This window comes from Balaenoptera borealis, assembly GCF_965194805.1.
Source record: "Balaenoptera borealis genome assembly, chromosome: 13".
NCBI classification, from domain to species: domain Eukaryota; kingdom Metazoa; phylum Chordata; class Mammalia; order Artiodactyla; family Balaenopteridae; genus Balaenoptera; species Balaenoptera borealis.
The window spans coordinates 32,566,306-32,589,728 of NC_138870.1; the positions used below are offsets into that span (position 1 = coordinate 32,566,306).

General features: G+C 35.0%; 1 protein-coding gene across 3 annotated transcripts in view; it reads right to left on the minus strand.

Moving 5' to 3' along the window:
- Positions 1-23,423, minus strand: part of ABCD2 (ATP binding cassette subfamily D member 2) — a 99,353-nt gene that overhangs the window by 12,261 nt on the left and 63,669 nt on the right. For 2 of the 3 annotated variants that reach the window (XM_082349393.1, XM_082349395.1), the window contains one exon: positions 14,438-14,522. In XM_082349393.1, coding sequence (XP_082205519.1) covers positions 14,438-14,522 — 85 coding nt within the window. Of the gene's footprint in view, positions 1-6,116; positions 12,613-14,437; positions 14,523-23,423 lie in introns of those variants that run through there. The other variant, XM_082349394.1, reaches the window with a different exon arrangement.

Sequence of the window (23,423 nt, forward strand, 5' to 3'; positions counted from 1 at the left end):
CACTGAGCAGAGTTTCTTGAGCGATACAGTAGGTTCTCATTAGTTATCTATTTTATACATAGTATCAATAATGTATATATGTCAATCCCAATCTCCCAATTTATCCCATCCCCCTTTTCCCCCTTGGTGTCCATATATTTGTTCTCTACATCTCTTCTTAGATTTTAAAATAGATTTTTTGATACCTGCTCATAATACAATATGCTTTATTGCAGATGGGTGAATCATGAATATGAGGCAGAGGAAAAATGAGACAGCTTACTGAATGCACTTTCCTGGAGCATGCAGGTTCATTCTTGGTGACAAGGTTCTGACTAATTAACATGAAAAATACATTACACATAGTAGCTAACTATCAAACAGGTCACAACCCTGTTGGCAAACATTTATTGAGAAGATAATTTTATCAACAATGTGAGTACCTAATCACAATTAATGGAATTTCATTGATTCAAGACCCTGCAAAAGTAAGTATGCTTAATCTGACAAATTTAGAGTAGGCATTTAACCTAGTAACTTTGAGACCATTTTCTTAAGGAAAAAAATCAGTAAATAGTTTTCTGATTGTACTCAATAATTTTTTTTCCTAGCTCAATTTTTACTCTGGAAATGACTGTCTACTACTATCAGAGGCACCTATCATTTGCCACCATTTCCTTCTGATAACTCTCTCCTTTTCATTTTCACCCCACAGGACTTTATCTTTTTTCCCCTTTCTCTGTCTTCTTTCAAGCCTGTCTAGACTTATTTGGTACTCAGTAGCATGACTTAGTTTTGTTAATGGGACCAAAGGTCAACTCATGCACTGTCATTTATTGTTTATTTCAGGGTTGAAAATCAGTACCAAGTATTTACCAGGACAACTTCCTCTGAAGAAATTCTGATATTTTAGAATAAATGACAATGAAAGTCCAGGACCAGATGGCTTCACAGGAGAATTCTACCAAACATACAAAGAACTTACACTGATCCATCCCAAACTCTTCCAAAAAGTTGAAGAGGAGAGAACACTCCCAAAGACATTCTAATGAAGCCACCATCACCGTGATACCAAAAACAGACAAAGACACCACCAAAAAAGAAAATTACAGGCCAACAACTTTGGTGAATGTAGACACAAAAATTCTCAAAAAAGTTAGCAAACCAAATACAACACATAAAAAAGATCATACACCACAACCAAGTGGGATTCATTCCAAGTTCACAAGGATGGTTCAACATAAGCAAATCAATCAATGAGATACACCACATCAGCAAAAGAAAAGAAAACCACATGATCATCTTGAAAAATGCAGAAAAAGCATTTGACAACATTCAACATCCATTCATGATAAAAACGCTTACCACAGTGGGTAAAGAGGGAACATATCTCCACATAATAGAAGCTATTTATGACAAACCCACAGCCAATATAATACTCAACAGAACAGTGCAAAGCTGAAAGCCTTCCCACGAAAATCTGGAACAAGATAAGGATGCCCACTCTCCCTCTTCTATTCAATATAGTATTGGAAGTCCTAGCCATAGCAAGCAGGCAAGAAAAAGAAATAAAAGGTATCCAAATTGGAAGAGAAGAACTGAAATGAATTCAGCAAGGCAGCAGATTACAAGATTAATATACAGAAATGGGTTGTATTTTTTACACTAACAATGAAATATCAGAAAGGGAATGCAAACAAACAATCCCTTTCAAAATCACATCAAAAAATAAAATAAAATACTCAGGAATAAACTTCACCAGGAGGTGAAAGACTTATATGCTGAGAACTACAAAACATTAATAAAGGAAATTGAAGATAATTCAAAGAAATGGAAAGGTATCCCACGTTCTTGGATTGGAAGAATTAATACTGTTAAAATGGCCATAGTACACAAAGCAATCTACAGATTTAATGTGATCCCTAACAAATTACCCATGACATTTTTCACAGAACTAGATCAAATAATTCTAAAATTTATATGGAACCATGGAAGACCCAGAATTGCCAAACAATCCTGAGGAAGAAGAACAGAGCAGGAGGCATAACCCTCCCAGACTTCAGACAATATTACAAAGCTACGGTAATCAAAACAATGTGGTATTGGCACAAAAACAGACATATGGATCAATGGAACAGAGAGCCCAGAAATAAACCCACACGCCTATGGACAATTAATCTTTGACAAAGGAGGCAAGAATACACAATGGGGAAAAGACAATCTCTTCAGCAAGTGGTATTGGGAAAGTTGGACAGCTGCATGTAAATAAATGAAGTTAGAACACACCCTCACACCATACACAAAAATAAACTCAAAATGGCTTAAAAACTTAAATATAAGGCAAGACACCATAAAACTCCTAAAAGAGAATGCAGGCAAAACATTCTCTGACATAAATCGTACCAATGTTTTCTTAGGTCAATGTCCCAAGGCAATAGAAATAAAAGCAAAAATAAACAAATGGGACCTAATCAAACTTGTAAGCTTTTGCACAGCAAAGGAAACCATAAGCAAAACGAAAAGACAACCTATAGACTGGGAGAAACTATTTGAAAATGATGTGACTGACAAGGGCTTAATTTGCAAAATATACAAACAGCTCCTACAATTCAATAACAGCAACAATAAAAAAAAAAAACCCAATTGAAAAATGGGCAGAAGACCTACATAGACAATTCTCCAAATAAAACACACATATAGCCAAAGGGCACATGGAAAGATGCTTATCATTCCTAACAATTAGAGAAATGCAAATCAAAACTATAATGTGGTACCACCTCACACCAGTCAGAATGGCCATCATCAAAAAGTGTATAAATAATAAATGCTGGAGAGGTTGTGAAGAAAAGGGAACCATTTTACACTGTTGGTAAGAATGTAAATTGTTACAGCCACTATGGAAAACAGTATTAAGGTTCCTCAAAAAAACTAAAAATAGAGTTGCCATATGATCCAGCAATCCCACTCCTGGGCATATACCCAGATAAAGCTATAATTTGCAAAGATACATGCACTCCTATATTCATAGCAGCACTATTTACAATAGCCAAGACATGGAAGAAATCTAAATGTCCACAGACAGATGAATGTATAAAAATGAGTATACACACACACACACACACACACACACACACACACACACACACACACACTGGAATATTACTCAGCCATAAAAAAGGCTGAAATAAGGCCATTGGCAGCAACATGGATGCAACTAGAGATATCATATGGATATATGTGGAATCTAAAATATGACACAAATGAACCTATCTGTGAAACAAACAGACTCATGGACATACAGAACAGACTTATGGTTGCCAAGGGGGAGGGAGAGGTTGGGGTTAGCAGATGTAAGCTATTATATATGGAATGGATAAACAAAAAGATCCTACTGTATAGCACAGAGAACTATGTTCAGTATCCTATGACAAACCATAGGAGAGGAATTTTTTAAAAAAGAATGTGTGTGTGTGTGTATGTGTGTGTATATATATATATATATATATATATATATATATATATATGTTATATATTTATAACCAAATTACTTTGCTGTATAGGAATAATTAACACAACATTGTAAATCAACTATATTTCAATAAAAAGTACAGTGTAAAAAATAAAATAAATGACAATGAAAAGATACAAATTGAAACAAGTATTAATTTCTCATTCAGCATAAATAATTATTTAGCCCTGCAAACTGTTTTTCTATGATGGACTTGCTTATCAATAAGGTCCTGTTACCTACTGGGGGGGCAGGTATAGTCAGGGATAATAGATACAGGAGTCAAAGCCAACTTTAACACTCCATTTGACTTTAATATCAACTCTCTATGCAAAGAATTAAAAGATCACTGCAGGTTCCCCTTGACAACAGAAATAGTTTTGCTGGTTAGTTTTGGTTACTGTTGTGGTTTAAGTATTACGCTTTATTTCTTTGTCTCAGAGTTGATTTCTGTTTGTGGATGATTTTCTTAAGTGGAAACGAGGGAGAAGAAAAGGAAGTATAAAACAGAGAGGTTTGTAGTAAAATTTTCCTTTTTCTATAAATCTCTTTTCAGTAATTAATTTACTTATCGTATTCTGTCTTATTTTTTAGAGTACATTGAGCTAAACAGAAGAGATGCAATTTTAGAATTAGAAAAATAGTATATTTCTTACCATCCATTGTCATAGCAAACCCTAGCCTATCAGACGTAAGATGTATCAAACACTTTGTTTTCTTGGTGGGACGGGTTGTGTGTGTGTGTGTCTGTGTGTACACATATGTAAGTATATTAAGCAATGGCTGTATGCTGAAACTGATATAACGAAGTAAAACATTAGGTAACATTGTTTCTCAGATTTTCCTTCCATTCTCTTTTGGTGCATCATCAGAAGAGTGAGCCTTGAGAAGGATCTAATCTATTACCCATAAGAAGGGACTTTTCTGGTGAGTCTTTAAGCATTAAAATTAAAATCCTCTCGGTCAAGGCCTGTTGGACCAGAGTCTGGCTTGGCACAACCATGTGGCTCACAGGGTCTTGGTGCTCCGGCTGGGTGTCAGGCCTGAGAGTCCGAGGTGGGAGAGCCGAGTTCAGGACATTGAACCACCAGAGACCCCCAGGCCCCACATAATATCAGTTGGTGAAAGCACTCCCAGAGATCTCCATATAAACGCTAAGACTGAGCTCCACTCAAGGACCAGCAAGCTCCAGTGCTGGACACCACATGCCAAATAAATAGCAAGACAGGAACACAACACCACTCATTAGCAGAGAGGCGGCCTAAAATCATAATAACTTCATAGACATGCCAAAACACATCACTGGACGCGGTCCTGCCCACCAGAAAGACAAGATCCAGCCTCATCCACCAGAACACAGGCACCAGTCCCCTCCACCAGGAAGCCTACACAACCCACTGAACCAACCTTACCCACTGGGGGCAGACACCAAAAACAACGGGAACTACGAACCTGCAGCCTATGAAAAGGAGACCCCAAACACAGTAAGTTAAGCAAAATGAGAAGACAGAGAAATACGCAGCAGATGAAGGAGCAAGGTAAAAACCCACCAGACCAAACAATGAAGAGGAAATAGGGAGTCTACCTAAAAAAGAATTCAGAGTAATGATAGTAAAGATGATCCAAAATCTTGGAAATAGAATGGAGAAAATACAAGAAACGTTTAACAAGGACCAAGAAGAACTAAAGAGCGGACAAACAATGGCAAACAACACAATAAATGAAATTTAAAATTCTCTAGAAGGAATCAATAGCAGAATAACTGAGGCAGAAGAATGGATAAGTGACTTGGAATATAAAATAGTGTAAATAACTACTGCAGGGCAGAATAAAGACAAAAGAATGAAAAGAATTAAGGACAGTCTCAGAGACCTCTGGGACAACATTAAATGCACCAACATTCAAATTATATGTGTCCCAGAAGAAGAAGAGAAAAAGAGACAGAAAACATTTGAAGAGATTATAGTTGAAAACTTCCCTAATATGGGAAAGGAAATTGTCAATCAAGTCCAGGAAGTGCAGAGAGTCCCACACAGGATAAATCCAATGAGAAACACGCCAAGACACATATTAATCAAACTATCAAAAATTAAATACAAAGAAAAAATATTAAAAGCAGCAAGGGAAAAGCAACAAATAACATAAAGGGAATCCCCATAAGGTTAACAGCTGATCTTTCAGCAGAAACTCTTCAAGCCAGAAGGGAGTGGCAGGACATATTTAAAGTGATGAAAGGGAAAAACCTACAACCAAGATTACTTTACCCAGCATGGATCTCATTCAGGTTCGACGGAGGAATTAAAAGCTTTACAGGCAAGCAAAAGCTAAGAGAATTCAGCACCACCAAACCAGCTATACAACAAATGCTAAAGGAAATTCTCTAGGCAGGAAACACAAGAGAAGGAAAAGACCTACAATAACAAACCCAAAACAATTAAGAAAATGGTAATAGGAACATACATATCGATAACTACCTTAAATGTAAATGGATTAAATGCTCCAACCAAAAGACACAGACTGGTTGAATGGAAACAAAAACAAAACCCGTATATATGCTGTGTACAAGAGACCCACTTGAGACCTAGGGACACATACAGACTAAAACTGAGGGGACAGAAAGAGATATTCCATGCAAATGGAAACCAAAAGAAAGCTGGAGTAGCAATTCTCGTAACAGACAAAAAAGACTTTAAAATAAAGACAAGAGAGAAAGAAGGACACCTCATAATGATCAAGGGATCAATCCAAGAAGAATATAACGATTGTAAATATTAATGCACCCAACATAGGAGTACCTCAATATATAAGGCAAATGCTAACAGCTACAAAAGGGGAAATTGACAGTAACACAATAATAGTAGGGGACTTTGATACCCCACTTTCACCTATGGACAGATCATCCAAAATGAAAATAAATAAGGAAACATAAGCTTTAAATGACACATTAAACAAGATGGACTTAATTGATATTTATAGGACATTCCATCCAAAACAACAGAATACACTTTCTTCTCAAGTGCTCATGGAACATTCTCCAGGATACATCATATCTTGGGTCACAAATCAAGCCTTGGTAAATTTAAGAGAATTGAAATCATAGCAAATATTTTTCTGACCACAACACTATGAGACTAGACATCAATTACAGGAAAAAAACTGTCAAAAATACAAACATATGGAGGCTAAACAATGCACTACTAAATAACCAAGAGGTCACTGAAGAAATCAAAGAGGAAATCAAAAAATACCTAGAAACAAATGACAATGAATACACGATGGCCCAAAAGCTATGGGCTGCAGCAAAAGCAGTTCTAAGAGGGAAGTTTATAGCAATACAATCCTACCTCAAGAAACAAGAAACATCTCAAATATACAACCTAATCTTACACCTAAAGCAATTAGAGAAAGAAGAAGAAATAAACCCAAAAGTTAGCAGAAGGAAAGAAATCATACACATCAGATCAGAAATAAATGAAAAAGAAATGAAGGAAACAGTAGCAAAGATCAATAAAACTAAAAGCTGGTTCTTGGAGAAGATAAAGAAAATTGATAAACCATTAGCCAGACTCATGAAGAAAAAGAGGGATAAGACTCAAATCAACAGAATTGGAAATGAAACAGAGAAGTAACAACTGACACTGCAGAAATAAAAAAGATCATGAGAGATTACTACAAGCAACTATATGCCAATAAAATGGACAACCTGGAAGAAATGGGCAAGTTCTTAGGAAATCACTACCTTCTGAGACTGAACCAGGAAGAAATAGAAAATATAAACAGACCAATCACAAGCACTGAAAATGAAACTGTGATTAAAAATCTTTCAACAAACAAAAGGCTGGGACCAGATGGCTTCACAGGCGAATTCTATCAAACATTTAGAGAAGAGCTAACACCTATCCTCCTCAAACTCTGCCAAAATATAGCAGAGGGAGGAACACTCTCAAACTCATTCAACGAGGCCACCATCACCCTGATATCGATACCAGACAAAGATGTCACAAAAAAAGAAAACTATAGGCCAACATCACTGATGAACATAGATGCAAAAATCTTCAACAAAATACTAGCAAACAGAATCCAACAGCACATTAAAAGGATCACACACCACGATCAAGGGGGGGTTATCGCAGGAATGCAAGGATTCTTCAATATACACAAATCAATCAATGTGATAAAACATATTAACAAACTGAAGGAGAAAAATCATATGATCTTCCCAATAGATGCAGAAAAAGCTTTCGACAAAATTCAATACCCATTTATGATAAAAACCCTTCAGAACGTAGGCATACAGGGAACTTACCTCAACATAATAAAGGCGATATATGACAAACCCACAGCAAACATCATTCCCAATGGTGAAAAACTGAAACCATTTCCACTAAGATCAGGAACAAGAAAATATGCCCACTCTCACCATTATTATTCAACATAGTTTTGGAAGTATTAGCTACAGCAATCAGAGAAGAAAAAGAAATAAAAGGAATCCAAATTGGTAAAGAAGAAGTAAAACTGTCACTGTTTGCAGATGACATGATACTATACATAGAGAATCCTAAAGATGACACCAGAAAACTAGAAGGAGTAATCAGTGAATTTGGTAAAATAGCAGGATACAAATCAATGCACAGAAATCTCTTGCATTCTTATACACTAATGATGAAAAATCTGAAAGAGAAATTAAGGAAACAGTCCCATTTACCATTGCAACAAAAAGAATAAAATACCTAGGAATAAACCTACCTAAGGAGACAAAAGACCTGTATGCAGAAAACTATAAGACACTGATGAAAGAAATCAAAGATGATACAAACAGATGGAGAGATATACCATGTTCTTGGATTGGAGGAATCAACACTGTGAAAATGACTCTACTACCCAAAGCAATCTATGGATTCAATGCAATCCCTATCAAACTACCAATGGCATTTTTCACAGAACTAGAACAAAAAGTTTCACAATTTGTACGGAAACACAAAAGACCCCAAATAGCCAAAGCAATCTTGAGAAAGAAAAACGGAGCTGAAGGAATCAGGCTCTCTGAATTCAGACTATACTACAAAGCTACAGTAATCAAAACAGTATGGTACTGGCACAAAAATAGAACTATAGATCTATGGAACAGGATAGAAAGCCCAAAGATAAACACACGCACATATGGTCACCTTATCTTTGAGAAAAGAGGCAAGAATATAAAATGGAGAAAAGACAGCCTCTTCAATAAGTGGTGCTGGGAAAACTGGAAAACCAAATGTAAAAGAATGAAATTAGAACACTCCCTAACACCATACACAAAAATAAACTCAAAATGGATTAAAGACCTAAATGTAAGGCCAGACACTGTAAAACTCTGAGAGGAAAACATAGGCAGAACACTCTATGACATAAATCACAGCAAGATCCTTTTTGACCCACCTCCTAGAGAAATGGAAATAAAAACAAAAATAAACAAATGGGACCTAAGTAAACTTAAAAGCTTTTGCATAGCGAAGGAAAGCATAAACATGACAAAAAGACAACCCTCAGAATGGGAGAAAATATTTGCAAATGAAGCAACTGACAAAGGATTAATCTCCAAAATATACAAGCAGCTAATGCAGCTCAATATCAAAACAACAAACAACCCCATCCAAAAATGGGCAGAAGACCTAAATAGACATTTCTCCAAAGAAGATATACAGATTGCTAACAAACACATGAAAGAATGCTCACCATCACTAATCATTAGGGAAATGCAAAATCAAAATTACAATGATGTATCACCTTACGACGGTCAGAACGGCCATCATCAAAAAATCTACAAACAATAAGTGCTGGAGAGGGTATGGAGAAAAGGGAACCCTCTTGCACTTTTGGTGGGAATGTAAATTGATACAGCCACTATGGAGAACAGTATGGAGTTCCTTAAAAAACTAAAAATAGTACTACCATAAGACCCTGCAATACCACTACTGGGCATATACCCTGAGAAAACCATAATTCAAAAAGAGTTATGTACCACAATGTTCATTGCAGCACTATTTACAATAGCCATGACATGGAAGCAATCTAAGTGTCCATTGACAGATGAATGGTTAAAGAAGATGTACCACATATATACAATGGAATATTACTCAGCCATAAAAAGAAATGAAATTGAGTTATTTGTAGCAAGGTGGATGGACCTAGAGTCTGTCATACAGAGTGAAGTAAGTCACAAAGAGAAAAACAAGTACTGTATGCTAACACATATATATGGAGTCTAAGAAAAAAAAAAAGGTTCTGACATACCTAAGGGCAGGACAGGAATAAAGATGCAGATGTAGAGAATGGACTTGAGGACACAGGCAAGGGGAAGGGTAAGCTGGGACGAAGTGAGAGAGTGGTATGGACATATATACATTACCAACTGTAAAATAGCTAGCTAGTGGGAAGCAGCCACATAGCACAGGGAGATCAGCTCGGTGCTTTGTGTCCACCTAGAGGGGTGGGATAGGGAGGGTGGGAAGGAGATGCAAGAGAGAGGGGATACGGGGATATATGTATAAATATAACTGATTCACTTTGTTATACAGCAGAAACTAGCACAACATTGTAAAGAATTATACTCCAATAAAGTTGTTAAAAAAAAAGTACCCCCCCAAAATAAAAATAAAATAGTAATCCTTTCAAAAAAATTAAAATCCTCTCAAAAAGAGTATACAATTTTGATACTTAATACTCCTTGCCAAAGTTCTCCATTTTAGTTAGCGCAAGTGCTCCACATTACAACTCAAATCTTGTTATTAATCCTTTGAGAATGAGGGGAGGCACTTTCTCATTATTATACGTTTCCTTCACTCGATTTTTAAAAAATTTTACTTTTTAAAAAAATTTATTTATTTTATTTATTTATTTTTGGGTGCATTGGGTGTTTGTTGCTGTGTGTGGGCTTTCTCTAGTTGTGGCGACCTGGGGCTACTCTTCGTTGCAGTGTGCGGGCTTCTCATTGCAGTGGCTTCTTTCATTGTGGAGCACAGGCTCTAGGCATGCAGGATTCAGTAGTTGTGGCTTGCAGGCTCTAGAGAGCAGGCTCAGTAGTTGTAGTGCACGGGCTTAGTTGCTCCACAGCATGTGGGATCTTCCCACACCAGGGCTCGAACCTGTGTCCCCTGCATTGGCAGGTGGATTCTTAACCACTGTGCCACCAGGGAAGCCCTATTTTTACTTTTTGTTGAAGTATAGTTGATTTTCAATGTTGTGTTGATCATTGCTGTACAGCAAAGTGATTCAGATATATACACACACACACACACACACACACACACACACTTTTTTTTTCCCTTCCTCAGCCATGCTGCGTAGCATGTGGGATCTTAGTTCCTTGACCAGGGATTGAACCTGCACCCCCTGCATTGGAAGCGTGGAGTCTTAACCACTGGACTGCCAGGGAAGTCCCTATACATTCTTTTTTGATATTCTTTTTCATTATGGTTTATCACAGGATATTGAATATAGTTCTCTGTACTATATAGTAGGAACTTGTTGTTTATCCATTCTATATATAAAGCTTACATCTGCTAACCCCAACTTCCCACTCCATCCCTCCCCCAAGCCCCTCCCCCTTGGCAACTACCAGTCTGTTCTTTCTGTCTATGAGTCTGTTTCCATTTCATAGAGGAGTTCATTTGTGTGATATTTTAGATTTCACATATAAATGACATCATATGGTATTTGTCTTTCTCTTTCTGACTTACTTCCCTTAGTATGGTAATCTCTAGTTGCATCCATGTCGCTGTGAATGGCATTATTTCATTCTTTTTTATGGCTGAGTAGTAGTCCATTGTATATATGTACCACATCTTCTTAATCCATTCATCTGTTGATGGACATTTAGGTTGTTTCCATGTCTTGGCTATTGTGAATAGTGCTGCTATGAACATAGGGGCTCATGTATCTTTTTGAATTATAGTTTTGTCCAGATATATGCCCAGGAGTGGGATTGCTGAATCATATGGTAATTCTATTTTTAGTTTTCTGAGGAACCTCCATACTGTTTTCCACAGTGGCTGCACCAACTTACATTCCCACCAACAGTGCAGGTCCTTCACTGGATTTAGCATTTCTATTTCATTTTACTTTTTTTCCAATAAATTCTGCTTTTCAACCTGCTCATCTTCCCTCATCTTTCTGTGAAGCACTAAATTCTTTCCACTGTTATAACTTTATTTTCATTCAGTATCACATTATATCCAAAATATTTTAGATACAAAAGTTTCAAATATTTAGTTTAAGTTATATGTACTTAAAATCTCTTTAGGTTAGCATCTTTTATTAATGCCTGTTGTTTTTTCTTACAGAGCTTATCTTATTAACACACTGACATAGTGAGAAATTTATGATCATACCTTACATTACATCATATTACATTTCACCAATTATGCTAGGGATCATATTACTGAGTATTTATGGACGAGGCTCAAACAGATTCAGGGTAATAGTGGGTAACAGCTGGTCATAAACGTCACACTGTAAAGTTTACTCTTGAATCTCACCAAATCATCTCAAAAAGGTCATTCCAAAATGCACTTCACTAAAAATTCTGAGTTCACAAATTTTGGTTCATACTTCTTTAGCTTGCCATATTCTTGAACTAACCGTGTCATTATTACAAATACCATGTTATTACACAATATTTTTTCATTAATAAAATCCAGGTATAACACAAAAATAATACATATTTGTATGATTTAATTTATTTGAAATTGTAGAACAGGAGAAGTAATTTATCAGGATAGAAATCAGAACAGAAATTGTCTATGGAGAGATTTGACTGGAAAGGGGCATGAGAGACTTTCTATGGTGATGGAAACATTCTTTATGTTAATTGGGATATTGGTTACATAATGTATATACATTTGTCAAAAGTCATAGAATTGTATACTTAAATACATTTATGTATGTGGTACATAAATTTATAATAATAATAACACTAATGATAATACTAATAAATAAACCCTGGCTAGCTATTACATAATAGTATACATAATAGCATACAAAATAAAAAGAGGGATATAGGGAATTCCCTGGCAGTCCAGTGGTTAGGACTCTGTGCTTTCACTGCCACGGGCCTGGATTCGATCCTTGGTCAGGGAACTAAGATCCTTCAAGCCGTGTGGTGTGGCCAAAAAAAAAGAAGAGGGATATATAAACTGCAATATGCTTTATGAAAGTAGTTACATTAAAAAATAACAACCAACTTTTGTATACCAAAATAGAGAAAAAAATTATACCAAAATTTTATGTTACAGGTAGTGAGACAACAGATTTTTTCTTATTTTTACTTATCTAATTTTCTACTTTTATAATATAAACATATAATTATATTTAATAAAGTTGTTTAAATTATTTTTTTAATGATAAATATTTTGTGTTATATTCTCACCAAAAAGGCTGAACCTAAATATAATCAAGCTTTTAGCTCTAATTTCCAGTTTACAAGACAAATAGGAGACTGAGGAAAGAGGTAAAGGGATCTCATGAGGAAGCAATCAGATCAATCTAGAAAGGACAACATTCTTACAGGACAACTGACCCAGTTTCTTTAACAAGTCAATGGCATAAAAGATGGGGGAAGGGGACAGAGGCAGGGAGAAGAAGAGACTCTTTAAATTAAAAAATAATTAAGAGATATATAACAACAAAATTCAGTATATAAAATTTGTTTGGATCTTGGTTTGAACAAACCAAGCATAAAAAGATATTTTTGAGACAATCAGGGAAAATGAATATGAACCAGGTATTACATGATTTTAAATGATTATTATCAAATTTTTAGTTATGATTATGATATATTATGTAAGAAAATATCCTAATATTTCAGAGATTGATGCCAAAGTATTTAATGAAAAAATTCCATGATTTTGGATTTGCTTTAAAATGCTTCATAAATAAAAAATAGATAAATCAAGTGCTGTATTAAATCAGTGTGATAAGAAGATGGGATTCATCTTACAATTTTCTCTCTTAGATGAAGTTTTAATGGTTTTTCCATAATAAAAGATTTTTTAAAAATTGGTAGCCAACTTGTTGCTAAGTGTTTAATGAGGCTTACTTGATAATTTTTTTGTGTGTGGTCTTTATCAGCTTTTAAAAGTTCCCTATGAAGGTATTATTGCTTCCACTGCAGCTTCTTCAAGAGTATGGCATATGCCCCAGCTTATGGTCTGTTCAGGCATTCATGCACATAACTCTTGGGCTTTTTTGCCCAAGATATAAGTGTTAAAAGTGAGTAACAACTCAGGTTCTCATTGCCAGAGGCTTAACGTAAAAAAAAAGGGAATTTATTTTTCACAGAAGAATAGGACAAAAAAGAGAAACAAATCAGAATAGCTTTAATATTTCTTTCCAATGTCTTATGTTTGGTACCTTGAATTCAAAAGGCTATGAAGCTGGTTGCAAATAGAAAAGTTTTATCAAGAGAAATTTTTTCCTGCATCTCTTTATTTCTGACTCCATTAAGACTTAGGCTGGCTGGTTCCTTTTTCCATTGGATATGCCTCTGATTTTCAAGGAGGAGAGCACTACTAAGTTTTATAGGCTACTGAGTGGTTAGAAAGTTAATTTAGTTTGAATTTAATAATTTAATTGAGAAGTATTACTGAATGTCTACCTCCTGTGTTCACAACAGTATAACAGTGGTTATGTATTCTTCACATTTTAAAATTAGTAATAATCCTACTTTCAAACTTAGGACATATAAAAATTTAATTTTGTCATCTAACATTACTCAACATAAAAAAAATTTTAAAAATACTTGGAGATTTCTGTCACATTAAAAAAATAACTTAGGAAATTAAAAAACTGTAAATTCTAAGCACTAGTTTTTCAGAAAAATATTTCGGGCTAAAGATGAGGGCACGGAATCCTAGCCAAACATTTTTTGGTTACAACAATGGAATAGTCATTACTTGAGTATAATATACTTACCTATGATAAAACATGCGAGCCATGCCCATTCTTTGCTTTTCCCCTCCTGACAGGACATCTTTCCAGTCCATAACAGCATCCCATCCTTTAAAATATATATAAGTATATATTTTATAAGGCATCTTTTAACTAAAGAGAGCATATTTTACAGTTTTTATCCAGACAAGTGATTCCTAGCAAGTTTAAGTTATTAACACAAAGAACCTGATATATCTCAGAAATGCTTGGATAAGCTAGAGAGCCTTATTTTTAAGCATTTTATTTTAGATTTGATATTTTTTACCAGTAATAATTACTTACATTGACAAAATGTCTTCTAAGAATTCCAAATACTGACAGTCTGAAAATGTGTTTGTTTCTGAATATCTCCAAAGAGTTGATAGACTTAATTTGGAGAGTGGTGGGAGAAAAGATCAACAGATTTGCATAGGCTTATTGCAAAGTCTACAAAGGGTATGACAGGAGCTAACTTAAATGGTTTCCATCTGCCTGGCACTTTATATGAGTTTTCTCATTATATATTTCACAACCTTATTAGGTAGCTATTATTAGTTTTATTTTATAGGTCCATAAGCTGAAATTCATGGAGAAATTGATATATCAAATTTTACACAGCTATATATTAGAGTTAGGATTTATATGCAGGTCTATTTATATGCAGGACTTTCTGTTGGCTATTTATTCAAAAAGCAAGCCTTCTATTTTTTAAAAAAATAGGTTAGGTCAATACATACTGATATAGAAACGTACCTAGAATATTTTTTACATGGAAAACCAAATTGCAGAATTTTGTGTGTGTTTGTATACAGTTGACCCTTGAACAACACAGACTGAACTGTGAAATACATGTATTAAACATGTATTTTTTTCAATAGTAAATACTACAGTACTATACAATTTGCAGTTGGTTTAATCCGCAAATGCAGAACGGCAGATATGGAGGAACCTTGGTTAGAGACAGCCTACTATAAGTTATATGCAGATTTTTGATTGCAGATTTTTCGATTGCCTGCTAAAACTTTTGAGTTTAGTGGAACAAAGGACATGATTTATTTAAATATGTAAAATTAAAGTTTCCTTTGACTCAAATACTTTTCTCTTTTGCCTTCTCAGTTGGCAGGGGGAAAATTTTTTAAGCCCAGAACACTTCTCTACTGTATAGCAATCTGAATCTATTTTTCAAATCCTCACTTATGTTTCATAAATGCTATACAATTAAGTCATAGAGAAAATTTTCTTTCTACAATTTTCACTAGAAGCAAGAACACATATACATATATAAATTATGATTGCATTTCTGTAAATAAACACACATACACAACCTCTCTGGGAATAGAATTATGAGACTTTTACTTTCTAAGCTATACATTTTTATAATATTTGAAAATTTTATTATTTTAAAATTATTTTTATGGCTTTTCTTAATTTTGTAATAAGAAAAAAACGTTACTTAGAAACAAAACCATGCGGCCTATTAGGAAGACAGCCATATCAAGTATTTTTCTGAAGTGGGAATATCATAAAATGGAGCAGACTAGGCAAAGCCTGATTTTCAAAGAGGAAAATGACTGTCAAAACTTCACATACACACCACACACACACACACGACATTTCCAAATCCCAAAGTATTCAAGGCTTAATTTTTCCATTTGGAAAAAAATCCAGGCTCTTTGCTTTCTTTATTCTTCCTCAGCTGAATTTTCATCTTTATTAAAATTTCTAAATAAACTTGGTCAAAGGGAAAGGAAATAAGAAGTAGAGTTTCATTGTTTCTTGTGCCCTGGATTGAAAATAAGATTTTCCCTGTTTCCCAATGATACTCCCCAGTAGGGACCAGTGTTCATTCTTGGGCAAACTTCCAGGAATTTTCTATCTATTTAAAAACATAATTTTATATTAGGAAAAAATCTCTAAATGCCATGTGGTTCAAAGTTCTTGCTTCTAGTGAAAACTGTTGAAATAAAATTTTCTCTATGACTTAACTTTATAGCATTTATGAAACATAAGTGAGGATTTGACAAATAGGTTCAGGTTGCTACACAGTGGAGAAAAATTCTGGGCTTAAAAAAATTTCCCCCCTCAACTGAGAATGCACAAGACAAAAGTATTTGGGTCAAAGGAAGCTTTAATATTATGTATTTAAATAAATCATGTCCTTTGTTCCACTAAACCCAAAAGTATTAGTAGGCAATATTTCATGATCAGAGAACATATAAATCAAAACTCTGAGTCATAATATCATCTCTGATGTTGAAATAGTGAGAATAAATTAGCTAAGAAGTGAACAGTTTTCCTGCTTCCTAAAGATGAACAAACTGCTTTAGTTCACGTCTATTCATTAACACTTCTACTCCTTTCTATTTTGTAATCTCTTTGATGGAATAAAACATAGTTTTAAAATCCATCTTTTACTAAAGCCAAGAATATCTCTAAGCAAAGTATTAGCTAATCTTACTAGAACTTCAGCAGGCTTCTTCCAGAGTAAGTGATGTCCTTGCAAATTTAAATGCTTTCCTGCTTTGCTTTAAAACACGTTTCATGTTTTAAGGACTAGGCAAGTAAAGTGGGTTTCCTTAGCATTTTTTTTTTTTATGTGTAAGGATATAGCAAGTCTTATTAGCATCTAAGAAGCTAAGATAGCATAGAGCAGTGGCATAGCCTAATATAGAATATTGACTTTCAAGTCCCATCTGTGTTTGAATCCCTGTCCCACGACTTGCTGAGGGCCCTGGGGAAACTACTAAACTTCTGAATTTCATCTGTAAAAGGGAGTTGGTAAAACCCACATCATCAGGCAGTCACAAATATTAAACAGGATGACACTGTAAATTGCTTAATATGTTATATTCTGCAGAGTAAGTACTCAATAAACCATAACAATTACTATTACATTATTAAGGAAAATTCTGAAAAACAGTTCCAGAATTTCTTTTGACTTCTAAAAGGATAGAATATCTCATGTTTATTATAAATTTCTATTCAGATTGTTCGATTTCAAACTTACCCAAAATTAACAGGCAGCTATTATTCAGCCACAGTGTTTTAAAACTGGGGAAAAGTTCACCATATGAAACAAAAAGAAAACCTGCTTTCTATATTTATAGCACTTATGAATTATGTTATTATAAACACAATAAAATAAATAGAATAATGCCTCTTTTGCCTAACTCATTTGCTTATTGTAAGGATCAATAAAATAATACATGTGAACTTTCTATATAAAATATCAAGTACCATCACACAAAGACAAAATATCATGGTATCAATATCAACTAGTTCTATTACCTTTAGCAACTGATTCTTGCACATTTACTATGTGCCACTGTTTTAAATACTTTACATACAGTCTAACTTAATCTTCACAGAATCTTTATAAGGTAGATATTTATCCCCACTTTACAGGTGAAGATACAGAGAACAGAGCTATTTAAGATTTTTTTTTTCAACATCTTTATTAGAGTATAATTGCTTTACAATGTGTTAGTTTCTGCTGTTTAAGAAAGTGAATCAGCTATACGTATACGTATATCTCCATATCTCCTCCTTCTTGTGTCTCCCTCCCAGCCTCCCTATCCCACCCCTCTAGATGGACACAAAGCAGTGAGCTGATCTCACTGGGCTATGTGGCTACTTCTCACTAGCTATCTATTTTACATTTGGTAGTGTATATATGTCCATGCCACTCTCTAACTTCATCCCAGCTTACCCTTCCCCCTCCCCGTGTCCTCAAGTCCATTCTCTACATCTGCGTCTTTATTCCTGTCTGGCCCCTAGGTTCTTCAGAACCAATTTATATATGTGTTAGCATATGGTATTTGTTTTTCTCTTTCTGACTTACTTCACTATGTATGACAGTTTGTAGGTCTATCCACCTCACTACAAATAACTCAATTTCGTTTCTTTTTATGGCTGAGTAATATTCCATTGTATATATGTGTCACATCTTCTTTATCCATTCATCTGTTGATGGACAATTAGGTTGCTTCCATGTCCTGGCTATCATAAATAGTGATGCTATGAACGTTGTGGTACATGACTCTTTCTGAATTATGGTTTTCTCAGGGTATATGCCCAGTAGTGGGATTGCTGGGTCATATGGTAGCTCTATTTTTAGTTTTTTAAGGAACCTACATACTGTTCTCCATAGTGGCTGTATCAAGTTACATTCCCACCAACAGTGCAAGAGGGTTCCCTTTTCTCCACACCCTCTCCAGCATTTACTGTTTATAGATTTTTTGATGATGGCCATTCTGACGAGTGTGAGGTGATACCTTATTGGAGTTTTGATTTGCATTTATCTAATGATTAGTGATGTTGAGCATCTATTCATGTGTTTGTTGGCAAACTGTATGTCTTCTTTAGAGAAATGTCTATTTGGGTATTCTGCCCATTTTTGGATTGGTTTGTTTATTTTTGATATTGACTGCATGAGCTGCTTGTATATTTTGGAGATTAATCCTTTGTCAGTTGCTTCATTTGCAAATATTTTCTCCCATTCTGAGGGTTGTCTTTTCGTCATGTTTATGGTTTCCTTTGCTGTGCAAAAGCTTTTAAGTTTCATTAGGTCCCATTTATTTATTTTTGTTTTTATTTCCATTTCTCTAGGAGGTGGGTCAAAAAAATCTTGCTGTGATTTATGTCATAGAGAGTTCTGCCTATGTTTACCTCTAAGAGTTTCATAGTGTCTGGTCTTACATTTAGGTCTTTAATCCATTTTGAGTTTATTTTTGTGTATGGTGTTAGGGAGTGTTCTAATTTCATTCTTTTACATGTAACTGTCCAGTATTCCCAGCACCACTTATTGAAGAGGCTGTCTTTTCTCCATTGGATATTCTTGCCTCCTTTATCAAAGATAAGGTGACCATATGAGTGTGGGTTTATCTCTGGGCTTTCTATCCTGTTCCATTAATCTATATTTCTATTTTTCTGCCAGCACCATACTGTCTTGATTACTGTAGATTTGTAGTATAGTCTAAAATCAGGGAGCCTGATTCCCCCAGCTCCATTTTTCTTTCTCACGATTGCTTTGGCTATTTGGGGTCTTTTGTGTTTCCATAAAATTGTGAATTTTTTTGTTCTAGTTCTGTAAAAAATGCCATTGGTAATTTGATAGGGACTGCACTGAATCTGTAGATTGCTTTGGGTAGTATAGTCATTTTCACAATGTTGATTCTTCCAAACCAAGAACATGGTGTATCTCGGTAGTATAGTCATTCTCACAATGTTGATTCTTCCAAACCAAGAACATGGTGTATCTCTCCACCTGTTTGTATCATCTTTAATTTCTTTCCTCAGTGTCTTATAGTTTTTTGCATACAGGTCTTTTGTCTCCTTAGGTAGGTTTATTCCTAGGTATTTTATTCTATTTGTTGCAGTGGTAAATGGGAGTGTTTCCTTAATTTCTCTTTCAGATTTTTCATCATTAGTATATAGGAATGCAAGAGATTTCTGTGCATTAATTTTGTATCCTGCTACTTTACCAAATTCATTGATAAGTCCTAGTGGTTTTCTGGTAGCATCTTTAGGATTCTCTATGTATAGTATCATGTCATCTGCAAACAGTGACAGTTTTACTTCTTCTTTTCCGATTTGGATTCCTTTTATTTCTTTTTCTTCTCTGATTGCTGTGGCTAAAACTTCTAAAACTATTCTGAATAATAGTGGTGAGAATGGGCAACCTTGTCTTGTTCCTGATCTTAGTGCAAATGGTTTCAGTTTTTCACCATTGGGAATGATGTTTGCTGTGGGTTTGTCATATATGGCCTTTATTATGTTGATGTAAATTCCCTCTATGTCTACTTTTTGGAGGGTTTTTATCATAAATGGGTGTTGAATTTTGTCAAAAGCTTTTTTTTCATCTATTGAGATAATCATATAGTTTTTCTCCTTCAATTTGTTAATATGGTGTATCACATTGATTGATTTGCGTATATTGAAGAATCCTTGCATTCCTGGAATAAACCCCACTTGATCATGGTGTATGATCCTTTTAATGTGCTGTTGGATTCTGTTTGCTAGTATCTTGCTGAGAATTTGCATCTATGTTCATCAGTGATATTGGCCTGTAGTTTTCTTTTTTTGTGACATGTTTGTCTGGTTTTGGTATCAGGGTGATGGTGGCCTCATAGAATGAGTTGGAAGTGTTCCTCCCTCTGCTATATCTTAGAAAAGTTTAAGGATCGGTGTTAGCTCTTTTGTAAGTGTTTGATAGAATTCACCTGTGAAGCCATCTGGTCCTGGACTTTTGTTTGTTGGAAGATTTTTTTTTTAATTTAATTTTATTTATTTTTTTATATAGCAGGTTCTTATCATTTATCTATTTTATACATATTAATGTATGTATGTCAATCCCAATCTCCCAATTCACACACCATCCCCACCCACCACTTTCTCCCTGTGGTGTCCATATGTGTTGGAAGATATTTAATCACAATTTCAATTTCAGTGCTTGTGATTGGTCTGTTTATATTTTGTATTTCTTTTTGGTTCAGTCTTGGAAGGTTGTGCTTTTCTAAGAATTTGTCCATTTCTTCCAGGTTGTCCATTTTATTGGCATATAGTTGCTTGTAGTAATCTCTCATGATCCATTGTATTTCTGCAGTGTCAGTTGTTACTTCTCTTTTTTCATTTCCAATTCTGTTAATTTGAGTCTTATCCCTCTTTTTCTTGATGAGTCTGGCTAATGGTTTATCAGTTTTGTTTATCTTCTCCAAGAACCAGCTTTTAGTTTTATTGATCTTTGATACTGTTTCTTTCATTTCTTTCTCATTTATTTCTGATCTGATGTGTATGATTTCTTTCCTCCTGCTAACTTGGGGGTTTTTTGTTCTTCTTTCTCTAATTGCTTTAGGTGTAAGGTTAGGTTGTATATTTCAGATGTTTCTTGTTTCTTGAGGTAGGATTGTATTGCTATAAACTTCCCTCTTAGAACTGCTTTTGCTGCAACCCATAGCTTTTGGGCCGTCGTGTTTTCATTGTCATTTGTTTCTAGGTATTTTTTGATTTCCTCTTTGATTTCTTCAGTGACCTCTTGGTTATTTAGTAGTGCATTGTTTAGCCTCCATATGTTTGTATTTTTGACAGTTTTTTTCCTGTAATTGATGTCTAGTCTCATAGTGTTGTGGTCAGAAAAATATTTGTTATGATTTCAATTTTCTTAAATTTACCAAGGCTTGATTTGTGACCCAAGATATGATGTATCCTGGAGAATGTTCCATGAGCACTTGAGAAGAAAGTGTATTCTGTTGTTTTGGATGGAATGTCCTATAAATATCAATTAAGTCCATCTTGTTTAATGTGTCATTTAAAGCTTATGTTTCCTTATTTATTTTCATTTTGGATGATCTGTCCATAGGTGAAAGTGGGGTATCAAAGTCCCCTACTATTATTGTGTTACTGTCAATTTCCCCTTTTATAGCTGTTAGCATTTGCCTTATATATTGAGGTTCTCCTATGTTGGGTGCATTAATATTTACAATCGTTATATTCTTCTTGGATTGATCCCTTGATCATTATGAGGTGTCCTTCTTTCTCTCTTGTCTTTATTTTAAAGTCTTTTTTGTCTGTTACGAGAATTGCTACTCCAGCTTTCTTTTGGTTTCCATTTGCATGGAATATCTCTTTCCGTCCCCTCAGTTTCAGTCTGTATGTGTCCCTAGGTCTCAAGTGGGTCTCTTGTACACAGCATATATACGGGTTTTGTTTTTGTTTCCATTCAACCAGTCTATGTCTTTTGGTTGGAGCATTTAATCCATTTACATTTAAGGTAGTTATCGATATGTATGTCCCTATTACCATTTTCTTAATTGTTTTGGGTTGGTTTTTGTAGGTCTTTTCCTTCTCTTGTGTTTCCTGCCTAGAGAATTTCCTTTAGCATTTGTTGTATAGCTGGTTTGGTGGTGCTGAATTCTCTTAGCTTTTGCTTGCCTGTAAAGCTTTTAATTCCTCCGTTGAATCTGAATGAGATCCATGCTGGGTAAAGTAATCTTGGTTGTAGGTTTTTCCCTTTCATCACTTTAAATATGTCCTGCCACTTCCTTCTGGCTTGTAGAGCTTCTGCTGAAAGATCAGCTGTTAACCTTATGGGGATTCCCTTGTATGTTATTTGTTGCTTTTCCCTTGCTGCTTTTAATATTTTTTCTTTGTATTTAATTTTTGATAGTTTGATTAATATGTGTCTTGGCGTGTTTCTCATTGGATTTATCCTGTGTGGGACTCTCTGCACTTCCTGGACTTGATTGACAATTTCCTTTCCCATATTAGGGAAGTTTTCAACTATAATCTCTTCAAATGTTTTCTGTCTCTTTTTCTCTTCTTCTTCTGGGACACATATAATTTGAATGTTGGTGCATTTTAATGTTGTCCCAGAGGTCTCTGAGACTGTCCTTAATTCTTTTCGTTCTTTTGTCTTTATTCTCCTCTGCAGTAGTTATTTACACTATTTTATATTCCAAGTCACTTATCCATTCTTCTGCCTCAGTTATTCTGCTATTGATTCCTTCTAGAGAACTTTAAATTTCATTTATTGTGTTGTTTGCCATTGTTTGTTCGCTCTTTAGTTCTTCTAGGTCCTTGTTAAACGTTTCTTGTATTTTCTCCATTCTATTTCCAAGATTTTGGATCATCTTTACTATCATTACTCTGAATTCTTTTTTAGGTAGACTCCCTTTTTCCTCTTCATTTGTTTGTTCTGGTGGGTTTTTTACCTTGCTCCTTCATCTGCTGCATATTTCTCTGTCTTCTCATTTTGCTTAACTTACTGTGTTTGTGGTCTCCTTTTCACAGGCTGCAGGTTCATAGTTCCCATTGTTTTTTGTTGTCTGCCCCCAGTGGGTAAGGTTGGTTCAGTGGGTTGTGTAGGCTTCCTGGTGGAGGGGACTAGGCCTGTGTTCTGGTGATGAGGCTGCATCTTGTCTTTCTGGTGGGCAGGACTGCGTCCAGTGGTGTGCTTTGGGGTGCCTGTGAACTTATGCTTTTAGGCAGCCTC